This window comes from Chiloscyllium plagiosum, chromosome 18 (assembly GCF_004010195.1).
Source record: "Chiloscyllium plagiosum isolate BGI_BamShark_2017 chromosome 18, ASM401019v2, whole genome shotgun sequence".
In the NCBI taxonomy this organism is placed as follows: Eukaryota; Metazoa; Chordata; class Chondrichthyes; order Orectolobiformes; family Hemiscylliidae; genus Chiloscyllium; species Chiloscyllium plagiosum.
This window is the reverse complement of record NC_057727.1, coordinates 28,984,253-29,005,339: the sequence shown is the minus strand read 5'-3', so window position 1 is coordinate 29,005,339 and position 21,087 is coordinate 28,984,253. Positions and strand designations below refer to the sequence as shown.

The following is a 21,087-nucleotide window of genomic DNA, read 5'->3' as shown; positions in this document are numbered from 1 at the left end:
GGCAATGTTCGAAAGAGGAAATGAGGTTGTGTCTGGTGCCATGACCAATATTTATTCTTAAAATCAGTTTCATTAAAAAAAATATGGTCATTATCATGTTGTTTCTCATGAGGGTTTACTTTGGGTGAAGTAGCTACAGCATTTCTTAAAAGTACGATAGAACACACTCTGAAAGCATTTCATTGACTGTGAAGCACTTTGACATATCCTGAAGTTGTCAGAAGTTGAGTAAATTAAAGTTTTCTTATATATTTTCACTTTCCATGTTAGAGTTACTGAATATTGATCATGAGCATGTGTTTTGCATGCTATTTTTTCTCTATCATAGGTCAGAGGGTAGAGATTAAGTTTACAGTCAGTTTGCCAACTTTCCCAGATTGTTTGAACGTTTCCAGAAATCGAAGATGTATTTCCCAGGCACTGTTTCTAGGCACTTGAAAGAAATGCAGAGTTCAAAGCTGGCATTCGTATCTGTGGTTTATGCTTTTTTTTTTACTTGCCTAAAGGGTGGATTACAGGCTCCCAGTGCTTCCTGTAGATCAGCTGCGAGTGCACAACCACAAGCAAAATACCCAACTATAGGGGCCCAGCATTCTAAGGAAAACACAATCATTTTAGCTAATGTGGCAAGTGTTACATTATCAGATGCGATGAAATCAGTGGCATGTGATTAGATGCCACATGATTAAGATTACATGATCGAATCTCTAGGACTAGCTCCAAACACACTTAGAAACTCCAGCTGTATCATGTCCTACATTCATCCAGAGTCCAAATGTTTTGCACTTGCAGAAATGTAAATTCTGAGCCCAATTGTGGTACTTACACCATTCAACTTCCATCAGGGATGCTGACTGTTCAATTATGCAAAAATATTCTAGAATGGAAGACTACTCTCCTGAACACTGCTGCTCGCCATTCAGGAGAAGAAAAAAATCATTCTGCACTTCATGGCTCTGCATCTTCAGTTCTTGGCCTATCTCCAGCTTTGCCTTGGGGTAGTTGGAAGACTATTCCTAAACCTCACCAAAGCAGACCTGACCTCCTTGTCCCTTGAATGGCAATTCCTGTGGCTGGTCATGCACTGGTAATTTAAATATGTCTGTTCAATCTACGCAAAGCAAGAGGAAAATTCAAATCAGTAACTTTCAGCTGTTATGCATCAGAAATGTCAGCAACATTACTTTTAAATGGACATATATAAATAGCCCTGAATTTAACAGGGAATAATTATTTCACAATGTAGTAACTTCCCTCGGTGAGTATTTTTATTTTCTTTGTGACAATCAGGTTCTCTCTGCTCTTGAATGCACCAATTCTCACTATGGTGTGGTTATTATTGAAGAGGCAAATTCAGTGTGCTTAAGGAATTATGTAACTCCCATGTGTTGGCTACAAGTATGCAGCATTCCAATCTTTTACAGTATGAGATGAACATTTATTAAGTAAAATCTCTAGCTCACATATACATTGGAAAATCAACATTTTGGAAAACTGCAAAAGCTATGACAATTTAAAATATAATACATTTGTACATCATCTACTTACATTATTACGAAAGGAATGATTACGTATAGGATCTTCTGCAGCTAAGGAAATGCTGCTAAGCATAATGAACACGAGGATCAGATTTGTAAAGATGTGGTGATTTATAAGTCTGTGACAAGCCACTCTGATCCTAAAATGTAAATTATACATTATTGAGTACATTATCCTTCTCTGAAGATATGCAAAATAATTTTATTTGATTATGTCATGTTCAGTTACAATAGTCTAATCCCCCTTTTGAAACAGTTCAGCTAACTCAGCACAGTTACAGAAAATGTTTCATCAGGGAAGAAATTCAACGTGGCTGTCCTAACTTACAAGTTGAAATAGGGTACATTGGTGAACATTGACATTACAGTGGTCCATGTTAGATCTATATATGTATTGGGTGACTAGTAAATGCATCAGAGTGTTTTTAAGGCAATCCTTGAGACTACCTTAAACAGCCATTAACTCTCTGTACTTGGTAATAAATAGCCAAAAATTTATTTAAGCATTCTCTCCTCAGATACTGTCAGATCTGCGGAGTATTTCAAGCATTTTACATGTGCTTAAACACACGCTTGAAAAATTTTTGAACATTCGTAGAACCGATACCAGCTTGCTCTGCTCAGCTTTTCAGGAGTTTGCAGTGGCCATAAGAAAATACTTAATTTACACATTGATGACTAGTAAAAGGAGCACTCCTCTTAGCTCCACACATGACTGCAGGCTGATCCCAGTCTACAGTCACAACCACCTCTCATTCGTATTCTCTACTTTATCCACTTGCTGACTTGTATGATGGCTACTGCCCAAATTCCATTCTGCTATATAGATGAGCTACTTGGGAAGTGAGGAGGATGCCAGTCGCTCACCATAATTATCACAACAAGGCCTCCCATGCCTGTGAGAAAGCTGGAAGCAGTCATCAGTTCTGTACCCCGGAATAGCTTGTGCCAAATGTTGTCCCTATGATTTCTTAAATTCCTTTTTCTTTCTTTTAATTACAGTACTTCCTTTTATTTTTACACTACTTTGTGGTAACTGTCATCATCTTCTATGAAGCCCCTTGTAATTAGCAATCATCCAAAGCAGCTTGGAATTGATAAGAAGGGAATACACAAGACACCTCTGGTTGACAATCAAACATGTAACTGTTTTCAACGATTCTGTCAAATGGCAGTTTTAATTTTTTTTATCATGAAGCATAATACGAATATCAAGAGCATTCACACATTTTTACAAAATGCCTTTGACAGTGTGGTAACAGTAACATTCCATTTAAAATAAACAGTAAGTTTATGTTGCAATTTTGCTTTGCAGCATGCCTTCAAATCAGAGTTACTCTGGTTCCTTAGCGAGGGGTCAGGAGGGGAGGTGGGCAAAGGCAGGTTAGGTTGTGGTTGGGGAGGACAAAGAAAACAACATAAAATAACAGAGTTCAATGTCTATGTGTTTTCCTTGTTTAGCTTCTTTTTGGACTAGGAGAACATTCTCCCAGATTTGACCCCACAATCTGTCCCCAAATTTACATTGGACTTTTATGTAGTTTTTCATATCACCCAGGATATTACATGTACCTACGTAGATAAAAATATTTCAATTGTGAAGTATCAGGCATCACCAACTGTATGAGGCAGGTATATCTACAAGCTTGATTTTTCTTATCTTCAACAAGCTTGCATGTTCGCAATTTCAGTCCATCAGAATGTAGAGCACTGCATCAGATCACTGTTCTTTTGTAATCCAAGAATATCTACACATATGCATGTGATTTTTTTTACCCTGTGTTAATCCAAGAAACGCATGCCTTGTAAAGGTGAATAATATTACAGAAAGGGTCGAAGGAAAAGCAGAACAGTTAGAAGTAATGGGTAAAATGGCAAATCAAATTAAACTAGCGGAAGACCAGAAATAAGAACCAAACAGCAAGCAAAGGCAATAACATTCCCATGAAAACCTAGACTAGGGATTTCAACTGAAATGTAAATCAAAGGAGCAAAGTGAGTAAAAATCTCAAAGAAATCACACAAGCATCAAGGACATCATATGCCTACACTGCTAACAGTCCTGGAATGTGAAGAAAACACAGAATCATAGAAAAATGATTCATCCTAACAGGACAGCAATGAGTACACAGCATCTTTGTAATTTTACAGAATAAGTTAAATCCAAGTCCACGATTGCAGATTGTATACAATGAAGTGTGAGAAGAGATTTCCAAAGTAAAGAGATTATAGAGACATTTGGTTAGAAGGCTACATTCAGCAGATGTAGCCAAATAAGGCATACGCTGATAGAGACAAGTCAAAATTTGTCACCACCCAGACGAATGGGAAATTTGGGAAGGAGGGGACAAGCAGCAGACCGATGAAGATTCCAGCCTCCTACCAAGGGTCAAGAGAGATAATATGACTCATGACCGTGCCTTGTTAACTGCTGCTCAGACATTGGAATGTATTCAGTCTCATTTACACTAAAGAAAAAATACAATCATTATCAATAACAAGGCTCAGGGACATTCATTTGGAACTGAGGAGAGAATAGATTAAATGGAAAGATCTCCTTTGGCAAGACCTGCTATTAGCAAAAACATGCAAGTTCAGACTTCCCACATAAAGCTGAGGCTGAATAAGGGTTATACATCACAGGACCTTTGTCAGGTGGAAGAATTTGCTGGACAATCGGTGGTCATGAGTCCTGTACACTACCCAGGCTCCTGGCCTATGGTCGGCGGCACAGTGGCTAGCACTGCTGCCTCACAGCACCATAAACCTGGGTTCAATTCCAGCATTTGGAAACCTTGACAAGTTTGCACATTCTCTCTGTGTCTGCATGGATTTCTGCCAGGTGCTCTGCCTTCCACGCACAGTCCAAAGATATGCAGGTTTAACGGATTGGCCATGCTAAATTGTAGCGTCCAGGGATGAGTAGGCTAGGTGTATTAGTCACAGTAAATGCAGGGTTACAAAGCAAGATAGGGGCATAGTCTAAGTGGGCTATTCTTCAGAGAGTCAGTGCAGATTCAATGGGCCAAATGGCCCCATTCCTCACTGGAGAGATCCTATGATCTTCTCACACTAAGACCAAAGCACACACATTTCTGCCTGCTCACCTCAGCTATTGAATATTTGACAAGGATAAAGGTTTGGTGTTAAAGAAAGACAACTTCGAGGGGACACTTCAGACTATAAGCACTCCAGTGGAGTTCTGAGTGTGACAAGGAGGAGGGGATTTAACCAAGATGCTATCTAGGAAACATGGTCTGGAAACTAGGAAACCAGCAGTAAACCCCACTGGCAATTATTCCTTCTGTAACTACTTGCAACAATAAACAACCTGTTACTAAACACTGACTTTCTAAATTAAATTTGAAAATTGCAAGGTAGGGAATGAGACAGAGGGATATCTTAAACTGGAAGTACTGCAGGTGCTGGACCACAGAGGTTATCAGTCTAAATACTACTGGATAAAGGAGATAGAATCAGCACTCTTATCTACTACATTATCATGAAATTGAACTGTTCAATTGCAAACTAGATTGCCTTCTTAGCAGTTAGTCGATGCCAATATACTCAAATAAATTCTTAGATGCATCCAGGGACTAGGGTTATCTTTAGGTTTAGAATTATTTTGGTTTGAAATTTAAAACAAATTAGTTGGAGCATCCTCTTAGTACTGTTATGAAAATGTGGGTGAATTGTACCTTTGAGAGTGTTAAAAGCTAGCAGAACTACCTGACACAACACCAAGTTTTCTGAACAAAATATAATGTGACATTTGGTCGAACAACTCGATTAGCTGTTTGCCTGGAGACAACAAAACAAATATGAATCAGGCCAATCAGTTTAAATTATACTCCAAAAAAAAAACCAAACTTCAATCAAGTTTGAACTTAGTATACTGACAATCTTAAAAGCCAATGATACAATCCGATGCTTTGGGGGAAAATTGAACAGTTGAGAGGAGAACTGTAAAGCCACCAGCATCTGCAGACTGCCTGGAGAATAGTTCTCTTAAAGGTACCGTTCTCGATCGGTAACCTGTGAAGCAGAAGTCGCTAGGGAGAAGAAAAGACGACAGAGAAAGACATAACGAGAAGATTCGACATCTTGCTGGTTTTGAAAAGCTGAATTTTGGTAAATCTTAATCGGGAGTTTTAGCAGCCTAGTATTATAGAAGGGAAAGTAAAAGATAGGTTAGAGGAAGGAGTTGTAAATAGTTTTTAGTTAATGATTCCCTGTTCTACTTGAAATAAAGTTGTTAACTTTTACTTTAAATAGTTCTTGGCCTCTCAAAGTTTCACGGATTACTGCACGGGATAAATCTTTTCTGTGTTGCTGGTTTATATTAAGCAGGATGGTTTATCCTGTCTTGTAACAGTACACAGTTCTATGAATTGTTTGTTTGTATGATTATATCTAGTAAAGTGATAGCGACACCTGAGTTGTTATTGAAGATGAGGGAAGTCGTTTGGAGAATTGCTCATGCAGAGGACAGAGACAATTCAATCAAAGTGCTTTTCAATGATTTTCTGACGTATAGCTACAGCAATTGCTAAAAATGGTTGTTCCTGAATCCCCTGCTGTTCTTTCTGTCCAGCACCGATACATCTTTCCAGATAGCTCCAAGAGTTGGTCCCTTTGTTTCAAAAAGTTATGGAGCATGCAGAATTGCAGAGAGAATCTGGAAAGTTACTGAGAACTATATAGCACGGTACCTAGTTAGTTGGCTGAACATCTGTTTCAAGATGTTAATTGTTTAATTAATCAAAGCTGTGATTGAGATGTGCTTCTAATTGAGCAGCCCTCTGCGTATGTCATCAGTAGGTGTCATAAGCCATATGTTCAGGTGATATTCTTACCCTCCAACAGCCAAATCATGTCTTTTGAAGAGGAGAAATGGGAATTTCAAACTGGCACAATATAAAGGCATCATGACAACTGCCAGGAAACCAGACATACACTGACAAATTGTAGGCCAGCTGAACACTTGAACACTATGTTTGTGAAAATCCTCCTCGGTATTGTATACTGTAGAGTCTTGATATGTCAGCACCTAGGTGAATCCTAAGATCCTAGCAAAAGCTGGAGATCTGTCTTCCTATTTTACTGCCTCTATGGAAAATGCAATGAATTTGTTTGGCTTGTGAAGAACACAATACTGATGAGCAATATCTTGTGAATAGGCTGTTATTGTTATTTCATATGTTTCAACAGATATGAGTTTGAGGAATAGAAATTCAGGGCTAAACTCAGAATCACAGGCAGTCTGAAGTCTGTGTCTGGGGTTGGGCTGCAGTTTCCTCAATTATCTGGAAGGAAGATGTTCTGTTTTTGTACATTTATATGATCTAACAACTCAGATCCAATCTGCTTCATCTTCTTTTCAAAGAAGCTGCAGTTCTGCATGGTCTGACCTACTTCTCTTTTCTCTCTCATCTTTCAGCGACAATGGTAAACTAAACAGCACACCATGTTGTCAGCATAAACTTGTGCACAAGTACCTGAGAGGTGACTGCCCTGTAAATCAAAAAACCACATCCACACCAATGTGAGCGGCCAACAAAATTGAAAATAAACACAAAACAATCTACAGTAATGTAAAACAACTAACTAGAGACTTACCTGGAAGAAGCTGAGAATCTCTTGCAATAGCAATGAAACCATCTTCTTCCTGGCTGTAATTGCCAAGGAATTGTGGGTAGTTTTTAAAATGAATAAATACAGCAGGACATATATTGTTTTATAAGACTGTTCTTTAGCAGACAAGGTATTCTGATTTATATATGTATTTATTGGGCCTTTTCTCTGCTCTTTCAGATGGATTATCTGAATGATTAAAACTCATGTGTCTATCGTAATTTAATAGCAGTGCAAGTAATCATAAGAATTTACATGGATTTTGTGCTAGGAAAATAAGTGATAAACTTGAATTTCTTCCCCTTTGTCTATTCGAATATGCAGCAGTAGAATTTTATTTAGCTTTACGCTTAATTTTCTGAGCTCTTTAGATCTATTGTAAGGTAGTTTGTGCAGATTAATGGCTAATGACAAATGAACCAAATTTTATGAAAAGCTACTAGAATTTCATAAAATCCTTATTGTGTGGAAGCAGGCCATTCAGCCCATGGCGTTCACACCGACCCTCTGAAAAGTATTCCACCCCATCACCTTGCATTTCCCGTGACTAAACCACCTAACTATGCGCAATTTAGAATGGTCAATCCACCTAACCTGCATATCTTTGGTTTGTGGGAGGAAACTGGAGCATCTGGAGGAAACCCATGTAGACATGGAGAGAATGTCTGTGTGGAGTTTGCACAATCACCTTATGCCACGTGGAATGGAACCCAGGTCCTGGCACTGTGAGGCAGCAGTGTGAACTACTGAGCCACTATGTCACTCCTTTGAAATTGATAAATTCAGTGCAAATGGTACAAAGAGTATGGCTCTGTGCCATAACGTAGAGAGAGATTTATTTCCTCCCTTGCTTAGTTTCTGATTTCAGCTAAGCCAAATATGGATGCCAACCAATGGCTATGGAGTCCCTCAGCAGTAAAATCTGAAGTAGAAGCATGAGGCCAGATGGACAGAATAACTGGTACAAGTTGCCTGAAAATAAAACGTCCAATACAAAAAATGTTCCCGAATCATTGGGCTGAATTTTACCAGAAATTGGTTAAGTGTCAGTTATCTCATGTTTCACAGAGCTTTTCTCTCCATGAGTTCTAAGAAAGATTCTTACTTCTTGTTAAACTTTGTCATTATTTTTCTTTTTAAAACTGACACGAGAAAATCAATGAATTTAGTGACATTGTACAATGTAATGGAATTATAGTAGTTACGTTAACTTACATTACAAAAGATTAATCTCCTAAAATCATATTTTGATAATCTCAACAAATTAATTTGTATTTTGTATCAAACATTAGTCAATTACTTAGTATAACATTTAAGCTTGAATAAAAATATAGAATGCCATACGTACGGATTAGTATTACTAAATATGAAGAAAGCACTCCCTTCTGGAATAGGCACAATTTTTTCCTTCAAGTTTAAGTCTGCCAATCTTTGAGGTCGAGGTCCAACTGGTATTTCTGGCTCATCATCATCATCATCTTCATACAAATGAACAAACAAAAACTGTCAAGCATTCATCCATTCTTATAGGAATAAATAAAGCGACTCTTCATTAAAGTATTGCTTTGAAAAACTCTTCATTTTACAAATAATCATACTTTCATCTTTCTGAGAAACCATTTGCAAAACCAATATTTAAAGAACAAATGAAAATTTAACTGTGATTATTAATATTTGATAGAATGTTATTTTTCAATTTATGATTCCATTTTCTCTTGTAAAAAAGAACAAAATTATACTTTTTATTGTGCTTCTGTTTAAATTAGGCAAATTATCACCCCCATTGTTTGAAAAATACACAATGTAGATCAAAACTGCCATCATGTTATGAATGAAAACTTACTGAACAAATCACCACCTAATGTTGAAATCATGGGGCCATTAAAAATGACAAAGAAAATCTAAAATACACGATAAAGCAGGATTCAAATAACATCAAAATTCCCTTCTGTCTTACATAAAATCAAAGATATCCATAAGATCTCTATTAGATGGAGTTGTAACCTCCAAACAGTATGCATGGATCAGCCATCTCGTACATACAGGGGAAGGCCCAGTGTATTTAGAAGGTTGAGCCTTGCTTATGTATATCTGGCAACTTGCACATCAATAATGTATACCCAGCTGCAGCTCACAATCTCTGGGCAAACACAACATCAGGAAATCCAAAAGCTGACCTCACACACAGAAAGAAGGCATCCTGTAGTTAGTACACTGTAGCCTATGTTTCTTGAATGTTGGAAATAGTGCTTGCTTAAATCTGTATACACAATGTCAATCAAGTGGATGCTTATCCTAGATAGTGATGAAGAACATTTGAGTGTTGATTAAACAGTTATCTATCCAAGCAATTTGAAAATATTCTAATATAATCCTGACTTGTAATTGGAGTAGAGGGTTTTAGAGTGTTCAAAGGTGAGTCAATTGCTATGGCATTCCTTGTTTCTAACTTGCTCCAGAAGTGATGAGGTAACCCATGAGCCCACTAAACCCAGATAAATAAACTTATCCATTGTCAGTGAAAGATATCATTACCCTGAATTTTTTGTCTCAAACCTTCTTCCACATATTTGCAGGAGACATCATCTGAATCTTTCAACATATATGGGCAGCTGCTACAAGGTCACCAATTATCTAGCAGAGCCTACTAACACATCATCACTTCTGCAGAAACTAGCTCTCAAATTAACTGAGCACCAGAATTTGAAGCAATGGCTTTCTTTTCTCATATCCAGGCACTCCAGACTTAAAGTCATGCAGCCACTATATCCACATTTGTGAAATTCAAGCATTCTGCATTTGCTCTTCAGCCACCTGCCCAGAACCAATTCCAGGTTTAAATCAACCTTTCAGTTTATATTAAAGCTGTAGACCTCAGCCAACATGAGAGTAGGGGGGGCTACAATTAGACCCAATTCCTTTGATATTGGGACTAAATCCGTAACTGTCGTTGTTCTAGAAAATAAAAATAAAGTCACATAGTCTTGCCAGACCATAGCGCTGCTCTCTCATTGGAAAGAGATAACTAGTGATGGTTTAACCGGAGGGTCATTACACCCCAGGTGAGGGAAGAGACAGAGAAGGACAATCTTTCACGGTAACCTCAGCTGGAATTGACCCACACTTTAGCGTCACTCTGCATTGCAACCCAGCCATCCAGCCAACTGCTCTTGAAAATATATGTTTATTGATGTGAGTTGAGAATAAATGTAAGCTTAGTTGTGTTGTTCTCCAGTCAAATAGTCTACAGTGAAATAAAATTCAGTTGGCAACAGTCATGAAAGGATGAAACCTACTATATTAACAATTTTGACATAAATATTAATCCAATGAAGTTTACATCAATGTCATCAAATTCAGCGTACGTAACAATGGCAACATTAGAAATTGGCAATGTAGTTAGTCATACTACCCCTTTAGCCTGTATAGCCATCTTATAAGACCAGGATTTGTCTTCCATTTCAATACATTTTTCTTCTCTAGCCTCATATCTCTCAATTCTTTTAGCACTACTCAGGTTTGGATATGCTCAAAAACTGAACAACCAAAATCCAGGGAAGTCCTTTATTTTGCTGAACTTCGTGAAGGCTTGAGCAACACTGTGCCAGGCCTTTGCTAATAGTATTGTACAATTAACTTACTGAAATCTGTGGGACCCCAATGTATGCAAAGTGCATTTTGCCCACAAAATAGCATAACTGTACTTTAAAAACAATTGTTTGGCTGTGAAATACGGAAAAGTGCTGAATAAACTCAAAGTTTCTTTCTTTCTTACTGTGAGGAGGTACATGACTATATCCTTGGTGAATATTACCTCCATTTTTTTTTATTTTTATCAAAGGTCAGTTTGGGGTTTAGAAGTCAGTATAAGGAAAGTTCCAAGTATAATTCTGTTTACCATTACACTGTGGTGCAGCACGCCTATGTGATCAGAGGTAATATTAAGAAAATCAGATCTTAATTATTCCATAGATAGGAGTTTCTTAACAGAAATAAATCTTAGTTTTTCATACCTGGCACATCACTGGGTGGATAAGGATCCTTATCTTCATCAATTGAAATCTTTGAAGCATTAAGAACATGGTAATCATAAATTAATGATTTCAAAATATTTATAGTCATAATCAAAGATGGCATTGTATCATTTAAAAGTATGCAGTTTTCAATTTCAGTTTAAAAAAATTTTACCTGAGTGCCAGTAAGCATTTTCCTGTCATTGTTTTCACCTATTCCATCAAGTTCATATTTTCCATCCATTCTTTGTTCTGAATTGGCAGTTCTAAAAATAAGATACATTGATGATACATTTTACCATCTGTGCAATGTACACTACTGATATGCTTAGCATGAATGAGCATAATTTAATCTCTTAAGAGCTGAAATAATTGTGTACATTTGTGGTAGGGACTTGAGTATAAGAACACAGGAAAGGTCATATTATTATATTTTAAGCTGGAAAACCTTGGATCCAAATGTCAACAAAGTGCAACCTTTCAAAGTGGCAGAAATTAGTTCTATGAGAAAAGCAAGGTAAGTGCACAGTCCTTGCCATAGTATGATTCTTGAACACTCCTGAAAGTTTGGCAAAGGAAACATAGATTAGAACTTTACCCAATATTCATGCCTGACATAGAGTGACTTCTATGAGTATGCTCTTATTTTTCTCAAATATTAGAAAATATTTGGATTCATCCAAGCTACTAAAGTGAAGAAAAACTTAACTTAAATGACATTTGCTCAAGTTCTTTTTTGTCATTTTTCAGAATAACACCTACTCTCCAAAGTCATTATTCTTCTTAAGTTTGAATTCTGCGTGGCCACACTGTTTATATATGTTGGTTCCTGTTGGAAACACCTAGGATACCTTGAGTGGCTATTTTGCCACCAACTCTCCTGGCTGATATCTGTCTATGATATTGATTTTGCTGGGGAAAGATTGTCAACACAGATACTTTGGCAATAGATAGGCTCAATTGTGATTAACAGTAAATAGGTTAATTACATATTGCTCAGTAGCTAGCTATGTTACATTTGGGATACATACTCTTGTGAGACAACTGGGCTCAAGTTAAGATCAATTATACACTACTACTTCAGCTACAAGCTATTAATTCCAAGAGTAACCATTGAAATGCGATACATTCATTGCTAAATGTATGCAGAACAACTGGGGTACACAAATCTCTGATTAGCCCCTGCTGGGATCTGCCCTTTCTATCCTGAAATGTACCTTGTGATGTCAGTTAAGCCTTTCAGGTACTAATTGCCAATACAACAGCACTTAATGTAAAAGTGTGACCGGTGTATTAGACATTGTGTTGTTTTCCTCTTCTCTATGAATTAGCAACAGTGACTAAAAATGAAAAAGCACTTGATCCATTATGTAACATATATTTTGCACTGACAAGTTGATTGAATTGTTGATAAGTTTAAGACATGCAACAAATATATTTGGCTGCAACTATGGAATTACTACAGATTTAGCTTCTCAAAACCCCATACAAATCTTATTGTGAATGCTACACTATGTCAGCCAAAACTTACAATATGAAGCATTAATCTATGCAAAAAGAATAAAAAACAAAAATGTTCTAAAAAGTGTGAAGTAGCTTAATCCCCTCCATATAAAGATATCACTGGAGCAGGAAATTTTGACTGAGTTGCAGTACCAGAATGTCAATATTTTTTAAAAATTAATCAAATCAAATGTTTTAGATTAGATTAGATTACGTTACAGTATGGAAACAGGCCCTTCGGCCCAACAAGTCCACACCGACCCGCCGAAGCGCAACCCACCCAGACCCCTACGTTTACCCCTATACCTAACACTACGGGCAATTTAGCATGGCCAATTCACCTGACCTACACATCTTTGGACTGTGGGAGGAAACCGGAGCACCCGGAGGAAACCCACACAGACACGGGGAGAACGTGCAAACTCCACACAGTCAGTCGCCTGAGTCGGGAATTGAACCCGGGTCTCTGGCGCTGCGAGGCAGCAGTGCTAACCACTGTGCCACCGTGCCGCCCACAAAATACAACAGCACTTAATGTATTTTCTTATGATTTGTTTCAAAAACATAGTCCTTACATTATGATGATCACAGCTGATAGTAACACAGATCAAGTCAGAACCCAGAGTGAGAGAGGGTTTAATAGATGATCAGTTTTATTGCTTTTGCAGTTTGGTTTCCATGGTTGTTAGTCACAGAACATACCCATACAACAAAAAAAATTTAAATAATCAAAAGAAAACAAAAAAAATCCATGTTCTATAGAATCATGGGAATGTACAGCATGGAAATGAAACCTTCGGTCCAACTCATCCATTCCGACAAGATATCCTAAATACATCTAGTCTCATTTGCCAGCATTTGGCCCATACCCCCTACCGTCTACCCCCCGCCCCCTCCCTCCCCAGACCTTGAAAACAAAAAGTGCTGGAGATCACAGTGGGTCAGGCAGCATCCATGGAGAGATAGCAAACAAACGTTTTGAGTCTAGGTGACTCCTCAGAGCTGAAGTGAAGTGTGGCGGGGGCTGCACCTATGCAATGGTAATGGGGGGGGGGTTGGGGGTCAGCGGTCTGAGAGTGCTGGAGAGAAAGGATGTTGATAGTTCAGATTTAATGATCGGAATGTGAGAATGGCAGAACAATGGTGTGTCTAAACACCTGATAGTCCCACTGCTATTGGGGAGGGGAGAGAGGACATGGTGACAGAGAATGTAACAAGAAAAGCTAAAAGAAAGGGAAGGAATGGAAGTGGTTTGACAATCTGAAGGTGGTGAACTCAATATTAAGCCCAGAAGGTTGTAAAGGGACTTGTCTGAACACGAGATGTTGTTCCTCCAGTTTGTGACATGATTCACTGGAGCAGTGCAGCATGCCAAGGACAGATAATTGGGCATGTGAGCAGGACGCTGTCTTAAAATGATCAGTTACAGGAAGGTCAAAGTCATGTTTGTGCACCAGAGGTGTTCTGCAAAGCGGTCAACCAGTCTGCATTTGGTTTCTCCAATGTACAGCAGGCCACATTGGGTGCATTGAATACAATACACAGATTGGAGTAGGTACATGTGAAATACTGTTTCACCTTGAAAGACTGCTTAGGTCCTTGGATGGTGAGCGTGGAGGAGGTGAAGAGACCGGCATTGCACCTTCTACAGTTACATGCGTAGGTGCCATAGGATGGGGGTTGGTGTTCGTGGTTGAGGAATGGACTAGGGTGTGATAGCAGGGAAATCAGAATTGAATACAATGTTCCAAAAGTGGCCCAACCAAAGACTTATACAGCTGCAACATGCTAATGTTATGCCCTTATTCAAAACAGGAGAGGGGCAATATATGGGAAATTATAGACTAGTTAGTTTAACATCTGTTGTTGGGAAAGTATTAGAATCAATTATCAAGGAAGCAATATCAGGACATTTGGAAAATCAAAATGCTATCCATCAGAGTCAACATGATTTTATGAAGGGCAAATCATGTTTGACTAATTTTTGAGAGTTCTTCAAAGATGGAACAAGCAAAGTAGACAATGGGGATCCTGTAGATGTAATAATAGGGTGGCACAGTGGCTCAGTGGTTACCACTACTGCCTCAAAACACCAGAGTCCTGGGTTCGATTCCTGCCTGTGTGTGGAGTTTGCACATTTTCCCTGTGTCTGCGTGGGTTTCCTCTGGTACTTCAGTTTCCTCCCACAGTCCAAAAATGTGCAGGCCAGGTGAATTGGTCATGCTAAATTGCCCACAGTGTTAGGTGCGTTAGTCAGGGGTAAATGTAATGTAGGGGAATGGGTTTGGGTGGGTTTCTCTTTGGAGAGGCGGTGTGGACTTGTTAGGCCAAAGGGCCTGTTTCCACACTGTAGAGAATCTAACCTAATATCTGGACTTCCGGAAGGCGTTTGAGAAGGTGCCACACTAAAGGTTAATTCACAAGATTGGATCATTTGAGATTGGGAGTAATTTACTTGTTTGGATAGGTAACTGGCTGATAGACAGAAGACAAAGTCAGGATAAATGTTTTTTTTCTGGATGGGAAGAAGTAGCTAGTGGGGTGCCATAGGGTTCGCTTCTTGAGCCCTAGCTATTTACAATCTACATTAATGACCTGAATAAGGGAATAAGGCTTTTCAGTTCCCATAACATAGACGCTTCTACAAAGTTTGGACAACTTGGAGATTTCAAAGAACTAAACACTTTCAGTTTGAGGATTATTACAAATTAACCTATCCTTCTGATCTGGAACTTTTCTTCTGAACAGAAACCTGATTCTGGTCTTTCACCACCACTTAACTGAGGATTAAAACTTAATATTACAAACATTAACAGTCCAGATATCTGACTGAGCGAATTAACTGAAATCATATGTTTATTTTGAAAATATACTTTTTGTTCACGGTTTCAAATTCTTCTCTACTCTTTATGGGCGGCACGGTGGCACAGTGGTTAGCACTGCTGCCTCACAGCGCCAGAGACCCGGGTTCAATTCCCGCCTCAGGCCACTGACTGTGTGGAGTTTGCACGTTCTCCCAGTGTCTGCGTGGGTTTCCTCCGGGTGCTCCGGTTTCCTCCCACAGTCCAAAGATGTGCAGGTCAGGTGAATTGGCCATGCTAAATTGCCCATAGTGTTAGGTAAGGGGTAAATGTAGGGGTATGGGTGGGTTTCGCTTCGGCGGGTCGGTGTGGACTTGTTGGGCCGAAGGGCCTGTTTCCACACTGTAATCTAATCTAATCTAATCTTTTACAAAAAGGTAAGTCACCAGCACAGATTTTAAAATCCAAATTCCCAAATGATAATATATATAGATCTTTATCACAACATACAACTTCAAAATCTGCAGTAATATGCACTGGGCTGTGACCGTAGAATTGTTACAGATATAGCTTCTTCAAACTTCATATGAACCTTCATAGGTAAAATAAGTTAATTACCTGGCATTTCTTTTCCTTTCTTTTTCTTCCTCAGTTTCTTTTTGCACGGTATTTAAGCTTTCAGCATCAGCTAAATTATCAACAGCAATGGCCAAAAAGACATTCAGCAAGATGTCTAAAGAAGATAACTTAAGGAAAATGTTAGTAAGTACTGCATGCTTCATTTAAATTATTTGTTTTAGTTAAAGATAATCACAGTTTAGTGATCCAGTAAGAGCAATTCTTTGTTCAGCTTTAATTTTAAGAGGACTACATGCCATTTGACAACTTAAGTGCCACAGATATTAACTTGCAACTGACACAACCTACAAAATCAAATAAGAGATGTTCAAATGTGAAATTTATTAGGAATTGCAAATAATTGTATAATTGCAGTGGTTTCTTAAAGAAAAAGAGAAGAAATCTCAACTTCAATTTAACTTGGGATTGTTGTGCAATTTCGAGGCACCAGAGCAGACAATAAAATCCACAGAAGAGGTGGATATTTTAAATCTGGACACCATTATATCTCCCAACATAGAACAAAACAAGAATAGCAAGAAGGCTGAGGAGCTGGAGCAGAAACTCACCATAGGACACAAAAGGAATGGATCCTAATAACAAGTAAAGTTGTGAGTTAGGTTTGAGAAGCAATCATGAACAGGGAAGGAATATGGATGCCTGGCACAGGGAGGGCACAAGGTTTCTTTGTGGGCTTAAGAGAAGTCTTTGGAAATCCAGATACTGGTCGTTCTGCCACAAAGCGCATTTCATTAATGCAAATTTGCTGTAACGCGATTGACGAATGGGGGACAGAGTTTCTAAAGTACATTTTTTCTATAATGCGGGGTTGCACAAGAATACAATAATTGCATTATTGAAGAATTACATGCATGACCTCTGCTAAGTCATTACAAATGCCAGGAGACAGTAGCAGACTAAGTTAGAGGCCCAAACTAATCCATGGACACCATCACCTGTGGTGAGGCTTACACAACAAAACGGGATACAAAATGAAGCAGAACAAAATAGCAGACAAAAACACATCGCTGCCAGATGCACTCAATGCTTTTTATGCTTGGTTCAAACAGGATGCCAGTGGCACGGTGTCACCTGACCTGAAAGCCCCAGACGCACCAGTTCTATCAGACATCAAATCAGTCTTTTTGAGAGTAAACCAGAGGAAAGCAAATGACTTTGATGGAGTCAGATTGTGTGCAGACCAACTGGCAGAAGTATTCGCTGACATCTCCAACCTCTCCTTGCTACAATCTGAAGTCAAATGCATGTAACTTGCCTCAACGGATCCAGCCAATGGCTCTAACCTCCACAATCATGAAGTGCTTCAAAGGGCGAGCCACGGTCCACATCAACTCTAGTCATGTAACCTACCTCAATCCTATTGCCCACCAGCAAAACAGGTCCACAATGGATGCCATTTCCTCAGTGCGACACCCATTGCTGGAACATCTGGATAACAAGAACACCCATATCAGGCTCCTATGAATCAACTACAGCTCCGCCATTATCCCGACCAGATTAATTTCAAAACTCCAAGACCTCGGTCATGGCCCAACCCTCTGCAACTGGACCCTCAGCTTCCTGACCCACAGACTGCAATCAGTGAAGATAGACAACTGCACTTCCTCCATCATAATCCTCAACACTGGCACACAGCAAGGATGCATATTCATCCCTACTTCCTGTACACCCATGACTGTGTAGCCAAATTCCATACAACTGCAATCTGCAAGTTTGCTGACAACCCCACCATTCTAAGCCAGATATCAAATAATGATGAGTCAGAACAAAGGAAGACAACTGAGTGCTTGGTGTCGTGGTGCAATGATATCTCTCTCTCTCAATGTCAGCAAAACAAAAGAACTGATCCTTGACTTCAGGAAAAAAGGAGGAGAACACGCCTCTATCTAGATCAACGGAGTGGAGGTGGAGACAGTAGAGGACGTCAAATTCTTTGGAGTGATGATAACCAACAATTTCCACTGGACCTCCCACGTAAATCTGATGGTCAAGGAAGCACAACGACGCCTATTCTTCCTTAGGACGCTTAGGACATTCAGCATGTCCATGAGGACCCTCACCAACTTTTACAGATGCACCTTAGAAAGCATTCTATCTGAGTGCATAGCAGTTTAGTACAGTAACTACAGGATTGTAAGAAACTACAGAAGGTTGTGTGCACAGCCCAGACCATCATGGAAACCAACCTGCCACCCATGGACTCCATCTACCCTTCACATTGCCACAGAAAGGCTGCCAACATCATCGAAGACACCTCCCACCCCGGTAATGCACTCTTACAACTTCTTCCATCAGGCAGAAGATAAAGAAGCTTGAGCGCACTGTTTCAAAAACGGCTTCTTGCCTGCTGTTATTACGCTGATGAATGAACCTAATTTCAATCTAACGTTGGCCATGCTCTTGTACGCCTCCTGTGCAGTATGCCTCGCTCTGTCTAAGCACCCTATGATTCGTATGTCTTTGCTTAATATGAATTGCCTGTACTGCTCGCAAACAAAGCTTTTCACTGGACTTAATTATGCGTGACTATGATCTGCCTGTATTATTCACAAATCAAAACTTCTCACTGTACTTAGGTACAGTGACAACAATAAATCAAATCAAATCAGGGAATATCAGAATGTTTTAATTGATTTCTGAAATGTATTAAGGACAGTGCAATTATTTTAACAGCTCCTGGAGACTACTGTGTGGAAAATAAATTTGTTGTTCAACCATCCAATAACTGTCAGGAACTGTTTATGACAAAAAGCCAGTTCATTAAACAGAATTCTTTGCTTCGATCCTCCTCCAAAAAGATCATCTCCGAGTTCACAAGACAACCTTAAAAATATTCAAAATTTACGAGGGAGTTGTCTTGTAATTTTCTGCGAATTGCCAGCTTTTATTTGTGGCTTCGGCACTGTCATCACTGCTCGTGTTTCAATGGTATCATGGTGGCCAGATTTCAAGAGAAATGAGTCGCCACCTGGATTGGGATAGAAGGCTTTGAACTGCCAAAAAATCAGTTTTTAAACTCCAGTAGACAGTAGCAAGTCAAAAGTGCAGCAGAACAAGCCCAGTCATCATTTTAACCAATTATTTGCTCTATTCTGCTGGATGGGTAGAATTATAGAGGTCTCTTTTGCCTTCTCTGGAGCAGAAACATTAGTGTGTTTGTTTTTTTAAAAAACAAGTAGAGGAAACAGAATTGGTAATACTTTCAAATTAAAATAAAGTCCTGAAGAAACTCTACCAGTCTGGCATGATCGCTGGAAAGTGAAAGAGAGTTACTGTTTCAAGTCCCTTGACTTTTGTTTGGAAATATTTTCTCCTCTCTGAATGGTGGTGGATTAAAATCAGAATGAGTACAAAGACAGAAAATCAATTTTGTACAGACATTAATCTTGTACATAATAATGTGACTGAAGGAAAATATGCTGCTTTATATTTTAGTCTGAAAGCTATTATTTTTATCTGTCATAGTGTCTGAGAAGGATACAGTTACCACATATGAACAGAATGATGAAGTATATACAAACTATCATCCCTGAAGAGGATGGTCCGCCGTATGCCATAATTCCATCATACATCACCATATTCCAATCTTCACCAGTTAAAATCTGTTTGAATGCATCCAGAAACATTTTCTTAACTAAATACAGACAAGTTACACTAAATATAACTTCAAAGTTTGCGAGAAGATTTGTAGCTCAGGTGCTCATTGTTGTGGTTCTGTTCGCCAAGCTGGGAATTTGTGTTGCAGACGTTTCATCCTCTGTCTAGGTGACATCCTCAGTGCTTGGGAGCCTCCTGTGAAGCGCTTCTATGATGTTTCCTCCAGCATTTATAGTGGTTTGTATCTGCCGCTTCCGGTTGTCAGTTCCAGCTGTCCGTTGCAGTGGTCGGTATATTGGGTCCAGGTCGATGTGCTTATTGATTGAATCTGTGGATGAGTGCCATGCCTCCAGGAATTCCCTGACTGTTCTCTGTTTGGCTTGTCCTATAATAACAGACACGGAAAGAACAATACTAGCCAAGGGACTCAACTACAACCACAGGGACGCCAAGACAGCAGACTTCCTAGCAGTACTAGAATGCACACTCAGGAACAATGGACTGACAGAAGAGACACAACAAACATTGAGACACAGTATCGTACCTCTGATAACAAGGAAAAGACAAACACATAACCTCAACACCAAGGAGAGGGAAGCACTAAAATCACTAAGAAACAATAAGAACATAATCATACTACCAGCAGACAAAGGCAGAATGATGGTCATCCTAGACAGAGCAGAGTACATCCAAAAAGCACAACAACTCCTTGCAGATACCAACACTTACCAAAAGAAAGTGTTTAACCCCACCCCACAGCTCACCAATAGGATAAACAACACACTGAGGAACCTACAAAAAAATGGACAGATAACCAGGTTTGACCTACAAAGGATGAAACCTGAAAGCAACAACACCCCCAGATTCTATGGATTACCTAGAGTGCACAAACCAGACATCCCACTCAGACCAATAGTATCACTACCAAGGACACCATCACACAAACTGGCTAAAGAACTACAACAGATCAGCGGATCCAGACACTATACAGTCAACACAGGAATTCTTGGACATCATCAGAAATATACACATAGACAAGGAAGAAACTATGGTCTCATTTGATGTAACGGCACTGTTCACCTCTATCAACAAAACCCTAGCCAGAGAAACAATAGCCAACCTGCTGGACATACAGAACAGACAACAGGACGGTAAACCTATCAACAAAGACTGCATACTCAAACTACTGGATCTGTGCCTCACAACACACTTCACATTCAACAACCAAATATATGAACAAATCAATGGCACACCCATGGGCTCACCCATCTCTGGACTCATAGCAGAAGCGGTAATGCAAAGATTAGAAAAAACAGTCTTACCGCAAATGCAACCCAAACTCTGGGTCAGATATGTAGATGA

General features: G+C 39.2%; 1 protein-coding gene across 12 annotated transcripts in view; it reads right to left on the bottom strand.

Annotated features, from left to right (window-relative positions):
• LOC122559001 (voltage-dependent L-type calcium channel subunit alpha-1D-like) overlaps positions 1-21,087 on the bottom strand; it is a 617,537-nt gene that overhangs the window by 234,580 nt on the left and 361,870 nt on the right. For all 12 annotated transcript variants that reach the window (XM_043708064.1, XM_043708058.1, XM_043708060.1 and 9 more), the window contains exons 15-20: positions 19,610-19,730; positions 16,108-16,222; positions 11,361-11,451; positions 11,186-11,234; positions 8,521-8,650; positions 1,549-1,678 (exon numbers count right to left, since the gene is read on the bottom strand). In XM_043708064.1, the coding sequence (XP_043563999.1) occupies positions 1,549-1,678; positions 8,521-8,650; positions 11,186-11,234; positions 11,361-11,451; positions 16,108-16,222; positions 19,610-19,730 (636 nt within the window). The remainder of the gene's footprint in view (positions 1-1,548; positions 1,679-8,520; positions 8,651-11,185; positions 11,235-11,360; positions 11,452-16,107; positions 16,223-19,609; positions 19,731-21,087) is intronic.